The sequence below is a fragment of the Herpailurus yagouaroundi genome, unplaced genomic scaffold (assembly GCF_014898765.1).
Source record: "Herpailurus yagouaroundi ecotype Mexico unplaced genomic scaffold, PumYag 188, whole genome shotgun sequence".
In the NCBI taxonomy this organism is placed as follows: domain Eukaryota; kingdom Metazoa; phylum Chordata; class Mammalia; order Carnivora; family Felidae; genus Herpailurus; species Herpailurus yagouaroundi.
The window spans coordinates 24,493,369-24,510,285 of NW_024412419.1; the positions used below are offsets into that span (position 1 = coordinate 24,493,369).

At 40.2% G+C, this 16,917-nt stretch overlaps 1 protein-coding gene across 1 annotated transcript in view; it reads right to left on the reverse strand.

Annotated features, from left to right (window-relative positions):
• ALK (ALK receptor tyrosine kinase) overlaps positions 1–16,529 on the reverse strand; it is a 682,318-nt gene extending 665,789 nt beyond the window's left edge. Inside the window, exon 1 of the mRNA XM_040496415.1 lies at positions 14,893–16,529. Coding sequence (XP_040352349.1) covers positions 14,893–15,580 — 688 coding nt within the window. The 5' untranslated portion in view covers positions 15,581–16,529. The remainder of the gene's footprint in view (positions 1–14,892) is intronic.
• Between the last annotated feature and the right edge of the window lie 388 nt (positions 16,530–16,917).

The window sequence follows — 16,917 nt, forward strand, 5'->3', positions numbered from 1 at the left end:
TCTACTTCTTTGTTGTTTCTCGACCCTCTCATTTCATGATATTGAGCTCTCATCACAGACAGCATGGCTAGTGAGGTCAGCAGCCAAAACTCGAATAGAGATCCTGTTAGAAACCACATCTTTCAGGCCAGAGGACTGGAGAAAGGGTGCACTTCAGGCCAGAGTATGGAGAGAATCCCTGATTTGTTTCTCTTTATTATCTATTTTGCCAGAGGGTGGCCCCAGTTACACAAACTGTGCAGAAGTAGTACAGATAGATAAAACTGATTTTAAGAAGAAGCCTAAAGAGGAGAGACAGAAATATGCTAAATCTGTGAAGAAACTGGCCTGGTGTCCCAGCTCACCTCTGGGTAGCACATGTGTGGACAGACATGAAGCAGCATAATAAAGGCTTTAAGAAAAGAAAAAAGGTTTAAACCACACCCAGGTTTCAGACCAAACAACATGATATTTAATATTTCCAGGATATGATGTAAAATTACTCAATATACAAAAGCAAAACAAAACAAAACAAATGACCAGTTCTTCATGGTAAAGATAATCAACAAATGTCAATAACAAGATGATCCAGATGTTGACATTATCAAAGACTTTAAAGAAGATAACTGTTATAGCTGTGTTCCATGAGGGAAAAGTAAACATTCTGGAAAATGCATGGAAAGGTAAGTCTAAGTAGGGAAATAGAAATTATTTTTAAAAATAGAAAATTTAAACTGAAAAATATAATACCTAATATTAAAAATTTAGCAAAATGGAAACAAAGGAAGGAGTAAACTTGAAGATAGATCTCAGAAACTGTCCAATCTGCAAGACAGAGAGAAAAAAGTTGAAAAAAAGAAATAGCAGAGTCTCGAAAGAATGTGAGACAATATCAAAAGATTGAAAAGTTGTATATTTTGAGTCCCAGAGGAGGGGAGAAAGGTATTGGTGCAGAAAAAAAATGAGGAAATAGTGGCCAAAAACTCACCAGATTTCATAAAAGACATAAACTTACAGAATACGAATCTCAACAAACTGCAAGCAGGATAAAATCAAATAAAGTCATGCACAGATTCATCATAATCAAACAATCAAACTTCTGAAAACTAAAGACAAAGAAGAAATCTTGAGAAGAGCTACAGATAGGAAGAACAATTTAATGGAAGAATGCTTATCAGAAACTATGAAGGACAGAGGAACAGCATTCTTAAAGTATAAGAAGAAAAGACTTGTCAACACACAATTCAGAAACAAAGGTGAAATAAGGACATTCTCAGATAAAGGAAAACTAAGCAAATTTGTTGCCAGCAGAACCACTCTAAAAGAAATGAAAAAGGAAGTTTTTTAGGTTGAAGGAGAAAAATAAAATAGGGAAATTAAAACTTCAGTAAAAAAGGAAGGGCAAGAAAAATGGTATGTATCTGGGTAAATATAAATGACTAATTTTTTCCTTTTAAGTTATTTAAGATATGTATAACTGTTAAAAGCTATATATATAGCTTTAATATATATGTGTGTATATGTACATATATAAACATACATATATATTTATATACATATTGATACATATATACATATATGTTTATACATTCATGTGTATATATGTACTTACACATGTATTCATACATACATATATACATACATATACATTTATATGCATATATACATATGTATTTAATACATATAATCTAGCAGAGCTTTTAATTATGTACATATTACACATATGACAACTATAACAAAGGGAGGGATAAAGGGATCTATAGAGTTGCAATATATTTTATATGAAGTACTAAAATTTCAACTCAACAGTATAGTGGTCCCTCAAAAAGTTAAAAATAGAACTACCCTATGACCCAGCAATTACAGTACTAGGTATTTACCCAAAGGATACAAAACTAAAAATTGGAAGGGGTACATGTACCCCAAAGTTAATAGCGGCATTATCAATAATAGCCAGACTATGGAAAGAGCCCAAGTGTCCATCGACTGATGAAAGGGTCAAAAAGATGTTGTGTGTGTGTGTGTGTATATACACACACATACATACACATACATACAATGGAAAATCAGCTATCAAAAAGAATGAAATCTTGCCATTTGCAATACGTGTGCTACAGTACATTATGATAAGCAAAATAAGTCAGTCAGAGAAAGATAAATACCATGTGATTTTACTCATCTGTGGAATTTAAGGAACAAAACAGATGAACATACGAGAAGGAGGAAAAAAAGAGAGAGGGAAGCAGACCATAAGAGACTCTAAACAATGGAGAACACACTAAGGGTTGATGGAGGGAAGTGGGTGGAGGATGGGCCAAATGGGTGATGGATATTAAGGAGGGCACTTGTTGGGATAAGCACTGGGTGTTATATGTAAGTGATGAATCACTAAATTCTACTCCTGAAATCAATCTTACACTATGTTAACTAAAATTCAAGTAAAAATCTGAAAAAAGTAGACTATGAAAGTTTATATATATATATAGGTGTGTATATATGGACATATAAATGCAACATACATATGTATATATACATGACGTATATATGTAATCTCTAGAGCAACCACTGAAGTAGTAATACAAAGAGATATGGCCAAAAAACAACAGATAAATTAAAATTGAAATACTAAAAAAATATTCAAATACTAAAAACTAATTCAAATACTAAAAAATACTCAAAATTCCTTTCTTGACATCTCCCAACTGATGTCAAGAAAGGAAAAAGAGAAAAACAAAAAACATACAAAAAAAACTATAATATAGGCCTAAATTCAACCATATCAATTATAACATTAAAAACAAGTAGCCTAACAGACCAAGTAAAAGATAAAACTTAACAGATTAAATTTTTAAAAATCACACAACATCAGAGGCACCTGGCTGACTTAGTTGGTAGAGCATGTGACTCTTGAAATCAGGGTCAGAGTTCAAGCCCATTTTGGGCATGAAGCCTACTTAAAAAAAAAAACAAAAAGACAACACACACACACACACACACACACACACACACACACACACACAATCCAACCATATGTTTTCTGTAAGAAACTCACTGTAAATATAAAGATATAGATTAAAAGTACAATGTTGGCACAGATGTATCACATAAGCACTAATCAAAAGACACATGGAGAGGCTATATTAATATCAATTAAAATAAATGTCCAAATATGAGTATCACCAGGGATAAAAAAGACATACAACAATAAAGGAATCAAATCATCAGAAAAAAGTCAATTCTAAATGTGTAGGCACCTGATAATAGAGCTTGAAAATACATCAAATAAAAAATGATAGAACTGAAAGGAAAAATAGACAAAACAAAACTTGGAGACTTTAGAAGTCCTCTATTGGTAATGCAAATAGCAAACAGACAAAAAATAAGTGAGGACACAAAAGACTTGAACAACTCTATTAACCAAATTGACCAAACTGACATTAATTGAACACTCCACCAAACAACAGCAGAAAACATGTTCTTCTGAAGTATGGAACATGGAACATTCAGCGAGATAAACCATATTTTGAGGCATAAAACAAACCTTAGCAAATTTTAAATAATGAAAAGCAAACCAGGTATGTTCTCAGACTATATCAGAATTAAACTAGAAATCAGTAAGAGAAAGATATCTGGAAAATCCCCAAATATTCAGAAATAAAAGACACATATACAATCATAGGTCAAAAAGAAACACCAAATGGAAAATCTTTAATATTTTAATTGAATATAAAGTAAATTTCATTATAACATCTTGAAATTTGTATGATGTTGCTAAACCAGTTATTAGAGAGAATTTTTTCATTGCATGCTTATATTAGAAAAATAAAAAAGGTCTCAAATCCATGATCTAAGTTTTCACCATAAGAAACTAGAAACAGAAAGAACAATTTAACCCAAGGCAAACAAAATGAAGGAAAGATAATAAGAGCAAAAATCAATAAAAATGAAATAAAGATAACAGAAAAAAAAGCCAGTATTACAAAAAATGTTTTTTTGAAAGAAACCCAAAAAAATTGGTAAGGTTCTAACCAGAATAATCACAAAGAAAAGAGAGACATGATGTAAATTACTAATATTAGGTATGAAAGAGAGGACACCAGTACTGACCCTACAGACATAAAAAATAAGGGGATATTAGGGGATATTATGAACAATTTAACTTGCATTAATTCAGCAATTTAGATGAAATAAACCAATTACCTGAAGGATACAAACTGCTAAATTCATTCAAAAAGAAACAGATAATCTGAATAGCCCTACAATTATTATTAAGTAAATATAATTAGTAATCTAAACCATTCCAACAATGACTACACCAGGCCAACATGTCCTCAATGGAAAATTCTACTAAACAAAAATTCAAGAAAGAAAAAAATTGTAATTCCCCTCCAGGAAAAAACTAGTAGAGGAAGCACTTTCCAACTCATGTTTATGAGCCTGGCATGATCCAGACCCTAAAGCCTGTTAAAGACAAGAAAACTACAGATCAACAAACTTCATGAACACAGATGCAGAAATCATCAACGAGATATTAGCAGACCCAGCAATACACAAAAAGGTTAACACATCTTGACCATGTGCAGTTTATCCTAAAAATGTAAAGCTAATTCAACATTTGAAAATCAAACACTGTGATTCAGAATATTTACCCCCAAAAAGAAGATCATATGATCTCAATAGATGCTCACTCTCAGGGAGGCCAGACACCAGGTTACAAGGATGGTCCAGCAGCACTACAGACAGGAATACCTGGAGAAGAAATGAGACTTCCCACAACTAGCCAGCACCAGCTTGCCAGCCTTGTGAACAAGGTACCATGTAAGTAGATCCTACAGCCCCAGTCAAGATTTAATTTGACTGCATCTTTGGCTGGTATCTGACTACTATCTCATGAGAGAATCCAAGTAAAAAAAACCTAGTCAAGCTATTCCTAACTCATAGGAACTATAAAAAAAAATGAGTTATTATTTTCAACCACTAATTTTTAAGCTAATTAATATCTTACACAATATTAGAAAACCAACACGCAAAAAAGTATACATTAAAACCGCAAGATACAACCACAAGTTGACAATATCAAGAATTCTGAAGGATGTGGAGTAAGTAGAATTCTCATATATTACTGGTGGGAGTATAAAGTAGTATAACTACTTGTAAAAATAGTTTTTCAATTTCTTATAAAGTTAAACATATATTTACCATATAATCCATTAATTCCAAAATCAATTTAAGAGAACTGACAACTTATGTCCACACAATGGCTTATACACACAATGTTCGTAACAGCTTTATTCATGAGAGCCCCAAACTGGAAACAACCTAAATATCCATCAACAGATGAAAGGATTTAAAACAATTGTGATATATTTATATGATAGAATACTATTCAGTAATAAAAAAAAAACTACTAACACATGTAATAACACAAATAAATCACAAAAGTGTTACTCCAAGTGATGAAGCCAAACACAAAAGAGAATATACTTATATGATTCCATTTATACCAACTTCCAGAACAGACAAATGAATCTATTATGATAAAAATCAAACCAGAAATTGCCTAGAATAGGAAGTGCAGGAGGTCATTACAAAAAGTCAAGAAGGCTCTTTTGAGGGTTGACAGAATTGTTTTATGTCCCAATTAGGGTGGCGGTTCACACAGGTGATACATATATCAAAAAAATAAAACTGATTTAAACTAGGTGTTTTTTATTGCATATGAATTATATGTCAATAAAATTAAAAATAATCATCATATAATGTTGGCCATAGATTCACAGTACAGATTTTGGTATCAGGACAGAACTCTTCCAGGCCAAAAATAATCAAGTGTTCCCTCTCTCCTCCTTCCCAACACCACTGATTCTGCCCTCTGATTCTCTTTCTGTCCCTCTTTTGGTCTCTTATCTACATCCATGCTTCTCTGTGTCCAAGAAATAATTCCTACCTTCTGTTTCCCTGGACTACCTCTCCTTATACATTCCTCTCTGTGTCACCAACCCTATCTCTGTCATTCTCAGTCATTCTGTCTCTTCCTTAAATGTGGTGGTTTCTGTCCATCTTCTGTCCCTTCTATACCATTTCCTCTCGTCTTTAATGGATCTGAATACAAGATCAAAGAGTTTTTTATTCCATTTTATTTATTTATTTATTTATTTATTTATTTATTTATTTATTTATTTATTTATTGAGTTTGTTTTCCTTGTTAATTTTAAAACAGACTGTAACAAATATTTGTGTTTTATTAAAATGATGTTATTTATGCAGCATTTATTAAAAATTATTACATGTAACTTAAATGGTCCTTGATTGTTACTTTTCCCTCACTTGTGAAAAGGCTCCCCCTTCCCTTCCCCACTTCAGAAAGCTTTTGAAGGACCCATTCTGGCCACCAAGGGAAAGCATGTAATCAAGAGCTGGAGGAAAACACTAACACTTGTTAAATACCATCTGTGTGTCAGGGCCTACTACATGCCTTATCCTATTTAATTCTCACAACAACCCTAGGACATGGGTATTATTATTATTATTACTTACAAATAAAAAAACTATAGTTCAAAGAGAAGAAAATAAATAGCCTTGGGCTAGGAAATGACAGAGCAAGGTTTCAATCCCAGATCTATGACTTACTCTACCCATTATTTAGAATAGTATCTTCTAGTTTTGATTTCCCACAAATCCAATTCCTTGATAGAAAAATGGATAAACAAATGGTGTTATATTCATATAAAGGAGCACAGCAAGGTGATAAAAAGATAAAAAAAAGAAGGGCGATTGGGTGGCTCAGTCAGTTAAGCATCCCACTTTGACTCAGGTCATGATCTCGCAGTTTTTAGTTCAAGCCCTGTGTCAGGCTCTGTGATGACAGCTCAGAGCCTGTAGCCTGCTTTGGATTCTGTGACTCCCTCTCTCTCTGCCCCTGCGCCGCTCACACTCTGTCTCTCTCTCTGTCTCTCAAAAAATAAATGTTAAAAAAAATAAATAAATAAATGTTATATATATATATATATTATATATATAATATATATAATGTATATACATATAATATATATAATATATATAATATATATATACATATATACATGTGTGTATATATACATATTATGTATACACACATGTATATATGTATATATATATTATATATTATATATATGTGTATATATATATATATATATATAAAGAAAGAATTTTAGTACACAAAAAGACATTGACAAATTGCACAGAAATCATATTGAGTAAAAGAAGCCAGATACAAAAAAGTACATGATTCCAACTACATGAAGTTCATCTAAAATAAGCAAAGCTAACTAATGACACAGAAATCAGAAGGATAGTTACCTTGGGTTGGGGGTGGATACACACTGAAAAGGGCAGGAAGGAACTTCCTGAGATGCTGGGAAAGTTCTGAATCTTTATCTGGGTGCGGATTATATGGATGTTGCAGATGAGAATTATAATCAAGCTGTACACAAGATTAATACATTCAATATACTTAACTGCATTTGTCATCGCTCAATTTAAAAAATAATAATTTTCTGATGTTAATATGTAAGTTCTTATGTCCCACAACTGAAGATTCATTTCCAGAAAATTATGGAAGTAGGCAAAATTACTTCAATGAAAGGACCTCATTTCGAGAAACCATGGGAAGGGGCCACATAACTCCTTTCCAGGGCTGCTGAGCTGTTAAACGAAGGCCAATGCTTGCCTCAAAATCTAGAACCTAGTACTGCTGCTCTTAATGTCAAAGGTTGGTTAAAAGTATGAATCAATGAAATAGAATCTCAGCACTTTTTATGATCTTGTGTTGTTATTTTTCTACTGCCTTATATATTTATTTCTGAATAATCCAGATGAGAATCTTCTACATAGGTTATTTTACAAAATGTTCAGAGACTCCAGGAGGTAAGCCAAGACACGTTCTGTATTTTCTCGTTTAGGAAAAAAGACCCAGAGGTTCAACAAGTTTAGGGAAGTTGCACAAGATGTCAAAACTAATAAAAGGTTAATATCATAATGGAATCCAAGTCTTCTAGCTCCTAATCTAGCATTCTCTCCACCACAGAACATTGACTTTAATTACTTGGGCTGAGAATGTGGAAAGGATCTATAAAGGAGAACTGCCCACACCCACCCTCAGAAACCATGTCCCAATGGAAACTCAATAAAAGATAAATAAGGGAAAAAGAAAAACATGGTCAATGGTTTAAATTTCCCTCTGATTTCCTCTGGCTAGTTGCATGATTTCCTACAAGCTTGCCTAGATTTTCTTTATTTTTATTTTTGTTTTCAGATCTTCCCTTTAGCCTTTTCCTTACTTCAGGGAATTCTGACTACCTACCTCTCCATGCACCTGTTGTTACATAACCACAAAAGTAAGGTTCAAGAACTACAGACTCTTAATTAACCAAGTAGTTGAGTGTGTATGTCCCAATGGAGCTCTCCTTCTGCCCAGCTCTGGGACTTCCCACATTCTAGAATGTCTATGTTCACCAAGTGAACCTGAGACAATTTTCCTGGGAAAGGACCCAAGCTCATCTGAAGAAACAAAAGTTGTTCTGAGAAATCTGACTCACCAACAAAGTGCTAAGATGTCCCCCATCTCCTCCCCACCTTCCCACCAGGCCAATACTCTCTTTTAAACTGCTCCTTCCTTACACTTTGACCTGTGTGAAAAAAGGCCAGGTCATCACTAGGTTAAGAAAAACTGGCCACATCCTAGACTGGAGAACAACACAATGGTTCTAAGAAAGAAGACACCCCTAGGGTTCCTTGGTAACTTTATTCACACCTCTCGTCACATAACCCCTGGACCTATAACCATCCTCACAAACATGTCCTATTCTCCTTCTACTCCCAAGCAGAAATAATGTCCTTGTGCATCTTAGGAAAGCAATGGCTCAGCCATGGCTCATAAAAAACACTACCTGTAAAGTGCTGCATGGATACTTGACAGCCTCTTTTAGATTGAGGCACTTTCTGAGGTGGCCTCCTCCCTCAGCCATGTGTCTCCATGGAATCTCAAAGGTTTAACTGCTCTTAATGGGCTCATGTCCACCAACCAGTTGGTACCCTCCAACCTTCTCCTGCATTCCCACTTGACAAGGAAAAGAAAAGCTCCAGCTAATTATAACAAAGAAATTACCAGAGGCTAGTAGCCCAGCATCTCTGTGGGCATGGAGGGGCCTGAACCGCACATACTGCCCTCAGTTAAGAAAGATCCACCATCTGAAAATTACTGCTCTGTAATGTCTCTATCTTGTTCTTCTCCATTATTAGATTTCATACGTTCATAAAGTTAAGGCTTGCTTTCTTCGTGTAGGAGAAAAAATAATTGGATTGTGAATACTCTGCTTGAGTCTTTGGACTGAATCCAAGGTCAAAAGACCTTGGAGGACACTAGTTGATAGAAATGAAGTAAATACCACACCTCAATTCTCCTCATTCACATTTCTGGGGAAGCCAATAGAAACTATCACCATGGTCACTCTCCCCATTTCCACTAGATCTCACTTCTTAGCCCAGGAATTAGAAGCTAGTTGCATGGGAACCCACAGTATTACAACTACCACCGCCAGGGTCACCAGATGTGACCACACATCAGGACTGCACAACTCCAGATGGCATCATTCAAATAAACTAAAATGCACAACCAGACACTGGGGTGTTGCTGCTTCTAGAAAAAACCATATGGTTTATAATGATGGAACACTTTATTATGTCAGGCATTGGGCTACAGATTTATACATGTCTTCTAATTTAATCTCCATGGCAGCATTTTGAGATAGGAACTATCCCTATTTTACTAATGATGAAACTGGACTTCAAATATTTTAAGGAACTTTTCAAGTCATGGTTATTGAACACCAAATCTTTGTTGCATGGCCTTCTGACAAGGATAATGTAAAGTTTTTCATCTATTTACATGGTTTCATTTACATGGTTACATAATCTGCATTTTGGGATGATTCCTTTAGTAGAAAGAGCCCTAATTTGAAGGCAAAAAGATCTATAGTCCTAGTCAGTACCTAGCACAGCATCTAGCATCTCATAACCTCTCAATGCATAAATGAAAGTTTCTAGGTCTACCATTTTTCACCTTGAAAAAGTGTTAACAAGTAGCTGGATTCCAGTTACTGCATTTATAAAATAAAACAAATACTCGCCCTGCCTACTGTAAGATTGAAAAAAATATATTAAACTTGAAAGTTCTTTATAAATTATAAAGTCCCATACAACTGTAACAGGACATTAATAATGATTATAAAGAAAGGGCTAGGCAAATTTCCACAAAATGAGGTTATCAAATAGTAATCCTAAGAATGGCAGGGGGCTTCAAGTTCTGCTGAAACAGAAGTTTCCTCTCTTCCTCTCCCTTCTGGAGGCCAGTCGTCCTTGTCCTTCAGAAGACATACTTCCTTATAAAAGCTTTCATTTTTATTAATGATAACACTGTCTTCCCACACCATGCACACAAATCCCTCATGGGCTTTCCTTCTTTTTCTTTTGTAAATTTGTGGAAAGATCAAATGGATTTAGATGAACTTCATCTTTCTAATAGCTGTGTATATATATTCTCAGCATTGCAAAGGGGTTTCAAGTAGCCAGTAGGAGTCCACCAAATCTAGACGTGATCTCATCTTCTCAAGACCCACGTACCTCCTGCCCTGCCCAATGGCTTGATGACACACACACTAGAGATGCATCTTAGATGCATAATGTTCTATGGGTGTGGCTCCTCCCTCATGGATAGACACACAACACCCCACAGAAATACTCTGTGTCAATCTGGGGGCAGAGAAAAACAAACCCGGTACTTTCAAAAGATTTTCTTCTCTAACAGTCTCCTTGTAAGCACATCCCATCCAATTTCAAAGATACACATGCAATTCTTGTCTTTTCCTCCTGGAAACATCCAGACCCAAAGTGTCTCAAGAGTTGAATCCTGAAAGATCCTGATTCCTGCTTTTGTTCCCCATCCCAGCTCTCCTGCCTGTTGTGGCTTCTCAACATTTCCAAATATAAAACTGATTAATAATGAATGCTGTGGCTTATCTGACCCACATCTCACCTTACTCTTTGCTCCTCTGGAATTCCATTCCAAAGTCAGAGGAATATCAAGTTCAGAAAATAAGGTTTCCCTGATATCCACCCTGAAGTTTCCTTCTGCAAGTTGCATCCTATTACTTCTTTGGGTGACACTATATAACTCCTCTCCCTCTTCAGAGATTTGTAGATTGTTACCAGGGCTTTCCCTTCATCGCCACTTCGCTCAGCCATATATATTTAATTCTTTTCATCTTTCACCATAAATTGGTCCCCTCAACTCTTAAATCAGCTCTCTGATCTTCTCTGGACTAGTTCCAATCCCCAAATTCACCTCAAATAACTGATATTCCTTCTGAGAGCTCCAATTTCCTCTCTATCTTCCTTGGCTCTCTTTGCCCTCTCCAGAAATGAAATAGGAAGGCACTGACAGATATGTGAGGTCAAGGGTCAGGTGTATTGCATTGCATACATCTACTTTAAATTTCTCAGGTCTCTCCATAGCACATGTAAAATCCCCAGTTGCCTATCCCCTTTCCTGGAGTGAGAAGGGGACTGCTTATAGAGAAACAAGCCCTCCTAGCCCACAAGTCAATATCCTCTAGGCCTCTGCCTGGGGGAAGGCAGAATCAAGACATCAAAACATCCAGAAAACAGGTTACAAAGTGGGGCTCTGAGCAATGTGACTGCCTCCAGGCAGACATCTTTTCTGAGGTTTGGACTGTCCCAGAATGGTAGACCAAAATTCATACAGTCTCAGCAATGGCCTTTCTACGCTCTTCTCCATGAATGAGTGCTGTGGGGAGCTGCTTCAGACTTCGAAATATTGATCCCGTTTATGAATTCAAAGCAAAGCAACCCACAAAGAAAACACATTTGTGTGTCATGCATTCTAAGGCCTCTCAGCTATCCTTTTGTCCTCTCAGACGTCCCAAACCACAAGGAACAGAGTTTTTGCTTCATGCTGACTGGGTGCTTTTCCATTTCTATCACATCCCTAGTCATGGTCCTGTTCAGATTCAGGAAGCTATCTTCAGTCTGAGACAAATGGGTTGCTGCAGGCCACCCACCACTCTCTTCCCTCCTCACAGCCCCATCAGCATACTTGTGCCCCTCTAGACCAGACCAACAGGCATTTGGGCAGAAACAGGGAGAAATAAGCTGAGTTGTGCCTATTTTCCCTTTGTATGCCTGAATATCCTATGTCACAGAAGAGTTAAATGCCTTTTCTACAAAACAGAGCCCATAAAAAGGAATAAATCCATTTCCTCAAACATAGTAAATAGTAAAATTAATCCAAGTGTGAGAACCTAAGCTTGAATTTTCATACAAGAAAACAAATGGAAACACCATGATATATGTTGCCTCAAACATGAAACATGATAGAACAGGGTGTGTCCACTCCCTCCAAGGGGAGGTCTGCAGTGGAAACCATATCTGAATGAGGCTGGGGAGGCAGTGGAAGGCAAGAGGCTAGTCCGGCATGGCCAGCTGCCTAACTGAAAACAGCATATGCCTCAGAGCAGGAGAGCCCATCCTGTTCCAAGTGTGATCACCACAAGGCCTGAAATGCTTTTCAATAAGCTGTCTGTCTCTCTGGAGGTCATGGGGAGCTCATCCAGTTACACTTAGTGTCTTATTTGATCCCATCAATAATCATTTGATCCCAATGCTGCTGAAAAATGCTTGGCCAAAATTTCTAGCCTTTTAATGACAGAATCCTGGCTCTTTCTGAAAACAGCATTGCTAGATGTGTCAAATGATGCATAAGGCCTTGGTCCAACTGCCAAATGGACTGTGATGCTAAGGGAGGACTTGGGACGCTCACAGAGACTCCCTGCTGTCAGTAGCAAAGCAGTTCTTGAAGCACACTCCTCTCGACATGAAATTCCCCTACTCAGTGGCTTCAACTCCTTACCAGAGGCTTGACTGGAATATATGCTCCACATGCATTAAGCCTGTGACTCTTCAGAAACACCCACTGATAACTTCATGTTACCTGCCTGTTTATAGTAGGCAAGTTCAGGGCTGCAGAAAGGACCCCTTTTGTCTGTCATCAACATCTCACAATAGCTGATCTAGACTGTTGGGCCTGTGGTCATTTAACAAGAGGTGATAGGGAAGCTCCAGAGATGTTCACAGACATGAAAGTAGAAGACAATCCACATTCCCAGAGAAGTCATTCTTATATCCATTACAAATACATTAGGCGCTAAAAGAGAATGTTGCATGTATAAACCACAGAAGCCATGATGACATTAAAGCACAGCTGTTCTCCACAAAAGTATCTGTGGAGAGACAACAGTATTGGTCTCCTATCTCAGTTCACAGGAGGCTCTATCAAACTCATCAAACCCTGCTTCTTACTACAAATTCTGCCGGTTAATATGAATTCTGACATTGAACACAAAGGGGTCATTTTGGGTGCCAAGGATACCAATGCTAATGCTGAAATATGCATCCAGATTCTGTTTTCCTTGGGAACCACATACAAGTATGTTTTCTGTGCAAGGAGGGAAGAACCTCAGCTTCTAGATCTCCCTGCTGTGTGATAGTACTGGGCATGCGTGGGAGGATATGTGTGTGCTGGGACAAGCATGGTAGGTACTTGTAGCTCTACAGTGGGCTCTTTTCAGTGCTTTCCATCCAATTAATACTAGTCATTAGTAACCGGTGGAGCATAAAAATTTCATTTATTTCTGATGATGAGAATGATAGAAAAGATGCTGGGTTTGCTCAATGGAATTAGTGTAGGCTTTTAAAAAGGCATGATTTCCTTTCTGTGTCTTCTCATTCATTTACATTGTATATTTTATTCACTGAGCCTTTCCCCAGTGGTATTACGAGAGAAACATCCATTCAAAACCACCTGGTTTTCCAGTCAAAGAATACTATAGGAAGAGTTAGAAGTAAGTGCCTGCACACACATCCCTAACTCAGTGAATATGAGAAGAAAATGAGAGTAAATGAAACAGAAACCTTATTTCAGGAATCTCTAGCAGAGAGATCTGCAGTGAAACAGGCTTGCCAGAGACTGTCATCCAGAGCTGCTGCTACAGACATTCAAGCTAAGAATTAGAGGGAAGGTTGGGGGGGGGGGGGGGGGGGGGGCAAGAGAAGAACTATTGTCTCTTCTGGCTTCACAGTGACTCTCCCAATGGGAGAGAATCTTAACAACTCTGCTCCCTCTCTTCACACCTCCCTCCTGTCCCGTATTTCTTAGTTCCTCTGGGGCTCTTCCAACAACATCTGAGAGGGGGTAAAAAAAGAGTCTGAGAGTGGATAGCAGACTGGGGTTGGAGAGAGGGAGCAGAATAAATTAATGAAGAAGAGACAATCTGTACATAAGTCAACATTTGAAGAGAACAGCTAGGGGAGATTCAACCATATAAAGAAGAGTTCTACATTCTCCAAGAAAGTGCACCACATTGCCCACATCTACGGTGGCCAGAAAGAGGAACAAGGGAAAGGGAAGATGGCAACAGTCGTGACATCTAGAACTAAGCTTGGAACGTAGAAGTAATAAGGACATTTCAACTGTCCCAGGGGTCCTCCCCTGTTCAAAGTGCATCCAATTTTGGCTGGGACCCGGTGTAAATCGGTAGAAAGAAGAAGCATTCTGCCAAGAGAGAAAACTTTTCTTCCAACTTGGTTACTGGAGAAGAAGGAAAACCCTGGGAAGTGACTCTTTTCAGCAAGAACATAAGACCGTATTTTATGGTCTAACTGTGGGAGGAGGTTTGCAAAAGGAGGAAAGACCTAAGAACCAGAGGCTGGGGTTTTGAAAATAGGGATTAGTTGACAGTGGTTGCAAATTGATGTGCCTAAAAATACAAATCCCGACACGTTCAGGCGGGAGCTGCTCACCGATCCCCAAGATCTGGAAGAGAAGCCGGGGCTGGGAGGCACGGATCGCCGCGGACAGCCTTCCCTCTCTGCCCACTTCCGAAGCCTTCTTCTCTGGCATCAGGCGGATCCTCAACCGCCCTTCGCCGTGGTGAATCCACCAGCTGAACAGCTCGCTGAGGTTGAACTGGAGCAGTCCCGCAATCACCTCCTCTGGGGGCCCGACACAGCCCTCAAGGATCGCCTCCTCTCCCAGCTCCAGTACCAGCTGCTTGGCGCGCCGGAGCTTGCGAACCGAGCCGCCCTTCAGCACCCTGGTCAGCGTCCGTGCCTGGGCAGGGGCTGGCGAGCTGGAGCCTTCCGTCCAGGAGACCCCGGGCGGTTTCCCTACCAGCCTAAGTAGTGGGGCGCAGTCGAGAGCCAAGGAGCCGCGTGCCTCAGGCCGTCTGGCCCTCGGCTCCAAGAAGGACGAAGGCGGCAGCAGCAGGTCCCGAGCATAGACACGGAAGAGCGAGGGCACCACAAAGTCCACCGCCAGGCTCTTCCTCTGCAGACGTGAGTAGCTGAGAGGCTCCCGAGGCTGCAGAGCTGGTCCCACGGCGGGTGAGCCGGCGAGATGGCCGGTGCCAGTCCCAGTCCCGGTTCCGGAGCCCAAGGCTGCCGCTGAAAGCAGCAGTAGCAGCAGCCCTAGGAGCCCTAAGGTTCCCATCCCGCCAGAGAAGAGTTGTTTATACTAGTCTCCCGACTCTCCAGGATCCAGCCTCGCCCTTCACTTCCCCTCAAATGAAAAGGGGCTCCGAATAGTCCTTGGTCCTGAACAGTTCCTTCCACCTGATATCTGGGGGATTAGGCGTCCACTTGATTCTCTAGCTTCCCTCCAACTGCAAGGAGGCAAGCGGGAGTCTCAATAAAATGGGGCTGGAGGCTCAGGGGTGTGTCAAGAGACCCTGAGCACCTCGGGCTCAGCAGCTGGGACCCTGTGCCTCTGGCGCGCCACAACTCGTGCCGCGCCCCCGTCTGTAGCTTACTGCGCTCCAGAACAAGAGAAACTACTATGGTTGAAGGGAGGTGGCGATGGAGTCCTCTCCTGCCCTCCGAGGCTTGAGCTGTGGTCTGTCCGCGCTCTCCAGCAGCCTCCAATACGTCCGCAACTTTCCAGCTGGGAACGATGGTTCGGAGCGTTCTGCTGTTCTAGCCCCTTCCCCAGCGCTTCTTTGAGCTTCTGAGCTCCTCTTCCTCAGTGTAGGGAAAAACCGGGGGCAGGGGTTGCTTTGTCGGGCACCCTCCTGCAACCCTCCGCAGCGGGAAGTCTGCGGACTGCACTGCCCGCTGAACTTCTGGGCTTGAATCAAGCCCCCGCGATGTGAAGTGGAGGCTCAGGGCGCCGCGGCGCAAGTTTGCAGCGTCCTTGCTCTCCTCCCGCGTTTCGTCTGCTCAGAGTTCTCAGGCACCGAAGCGGCCCCGGCGGCAGCAGCCCAGTGAAAGCATTCTGTGCAAAAGAGCCCGAAATCTTGCTGCCCCCTCCTCACCCATTGGCAGCCCCCTTGGCTTCAGTTGGCTGGGCAGAGGGCGGCCGGAAGGAGCTTCAGTGCTGCGCGACCCTCCGGACAGCGGCGACAGGATGTGCCAGCTGCTACCTCCGCTGCCGCCCCCGGAGCCGCTGGATCGCATCTGCCTGGGCGCCCGCCACTTGCAGCTGGCTGAGGCGCGAGCTCGCGCCGGGAGGGGGCGGGACCGGGGCGGGGGCGGAGCTCGAACGGCCAACTCCGCGCTGCTGCCAGGCTCACGCAGGCCCGCCCCGCCCCGCTCGCACCCGCCAACCAATGGCGTGGCGAGATAGGCCCCTATGCAAATCTGCAGAGGCCTCGGCATTCATTGAGAAAAGCGCAGGGCCCGCCTCGCCCTCCCTCCATCACTCTCCCCTCCTTCCTCCCCTTCCTCCAGATTCCCTGCCCTATTTCTCTGTTATGTGAACAGGAGAGCGTTTTGGATAAATGGGAGGTCTGAAAGAGGCCTTTGCAATCAAGCACTCTCCCTAATTATGCA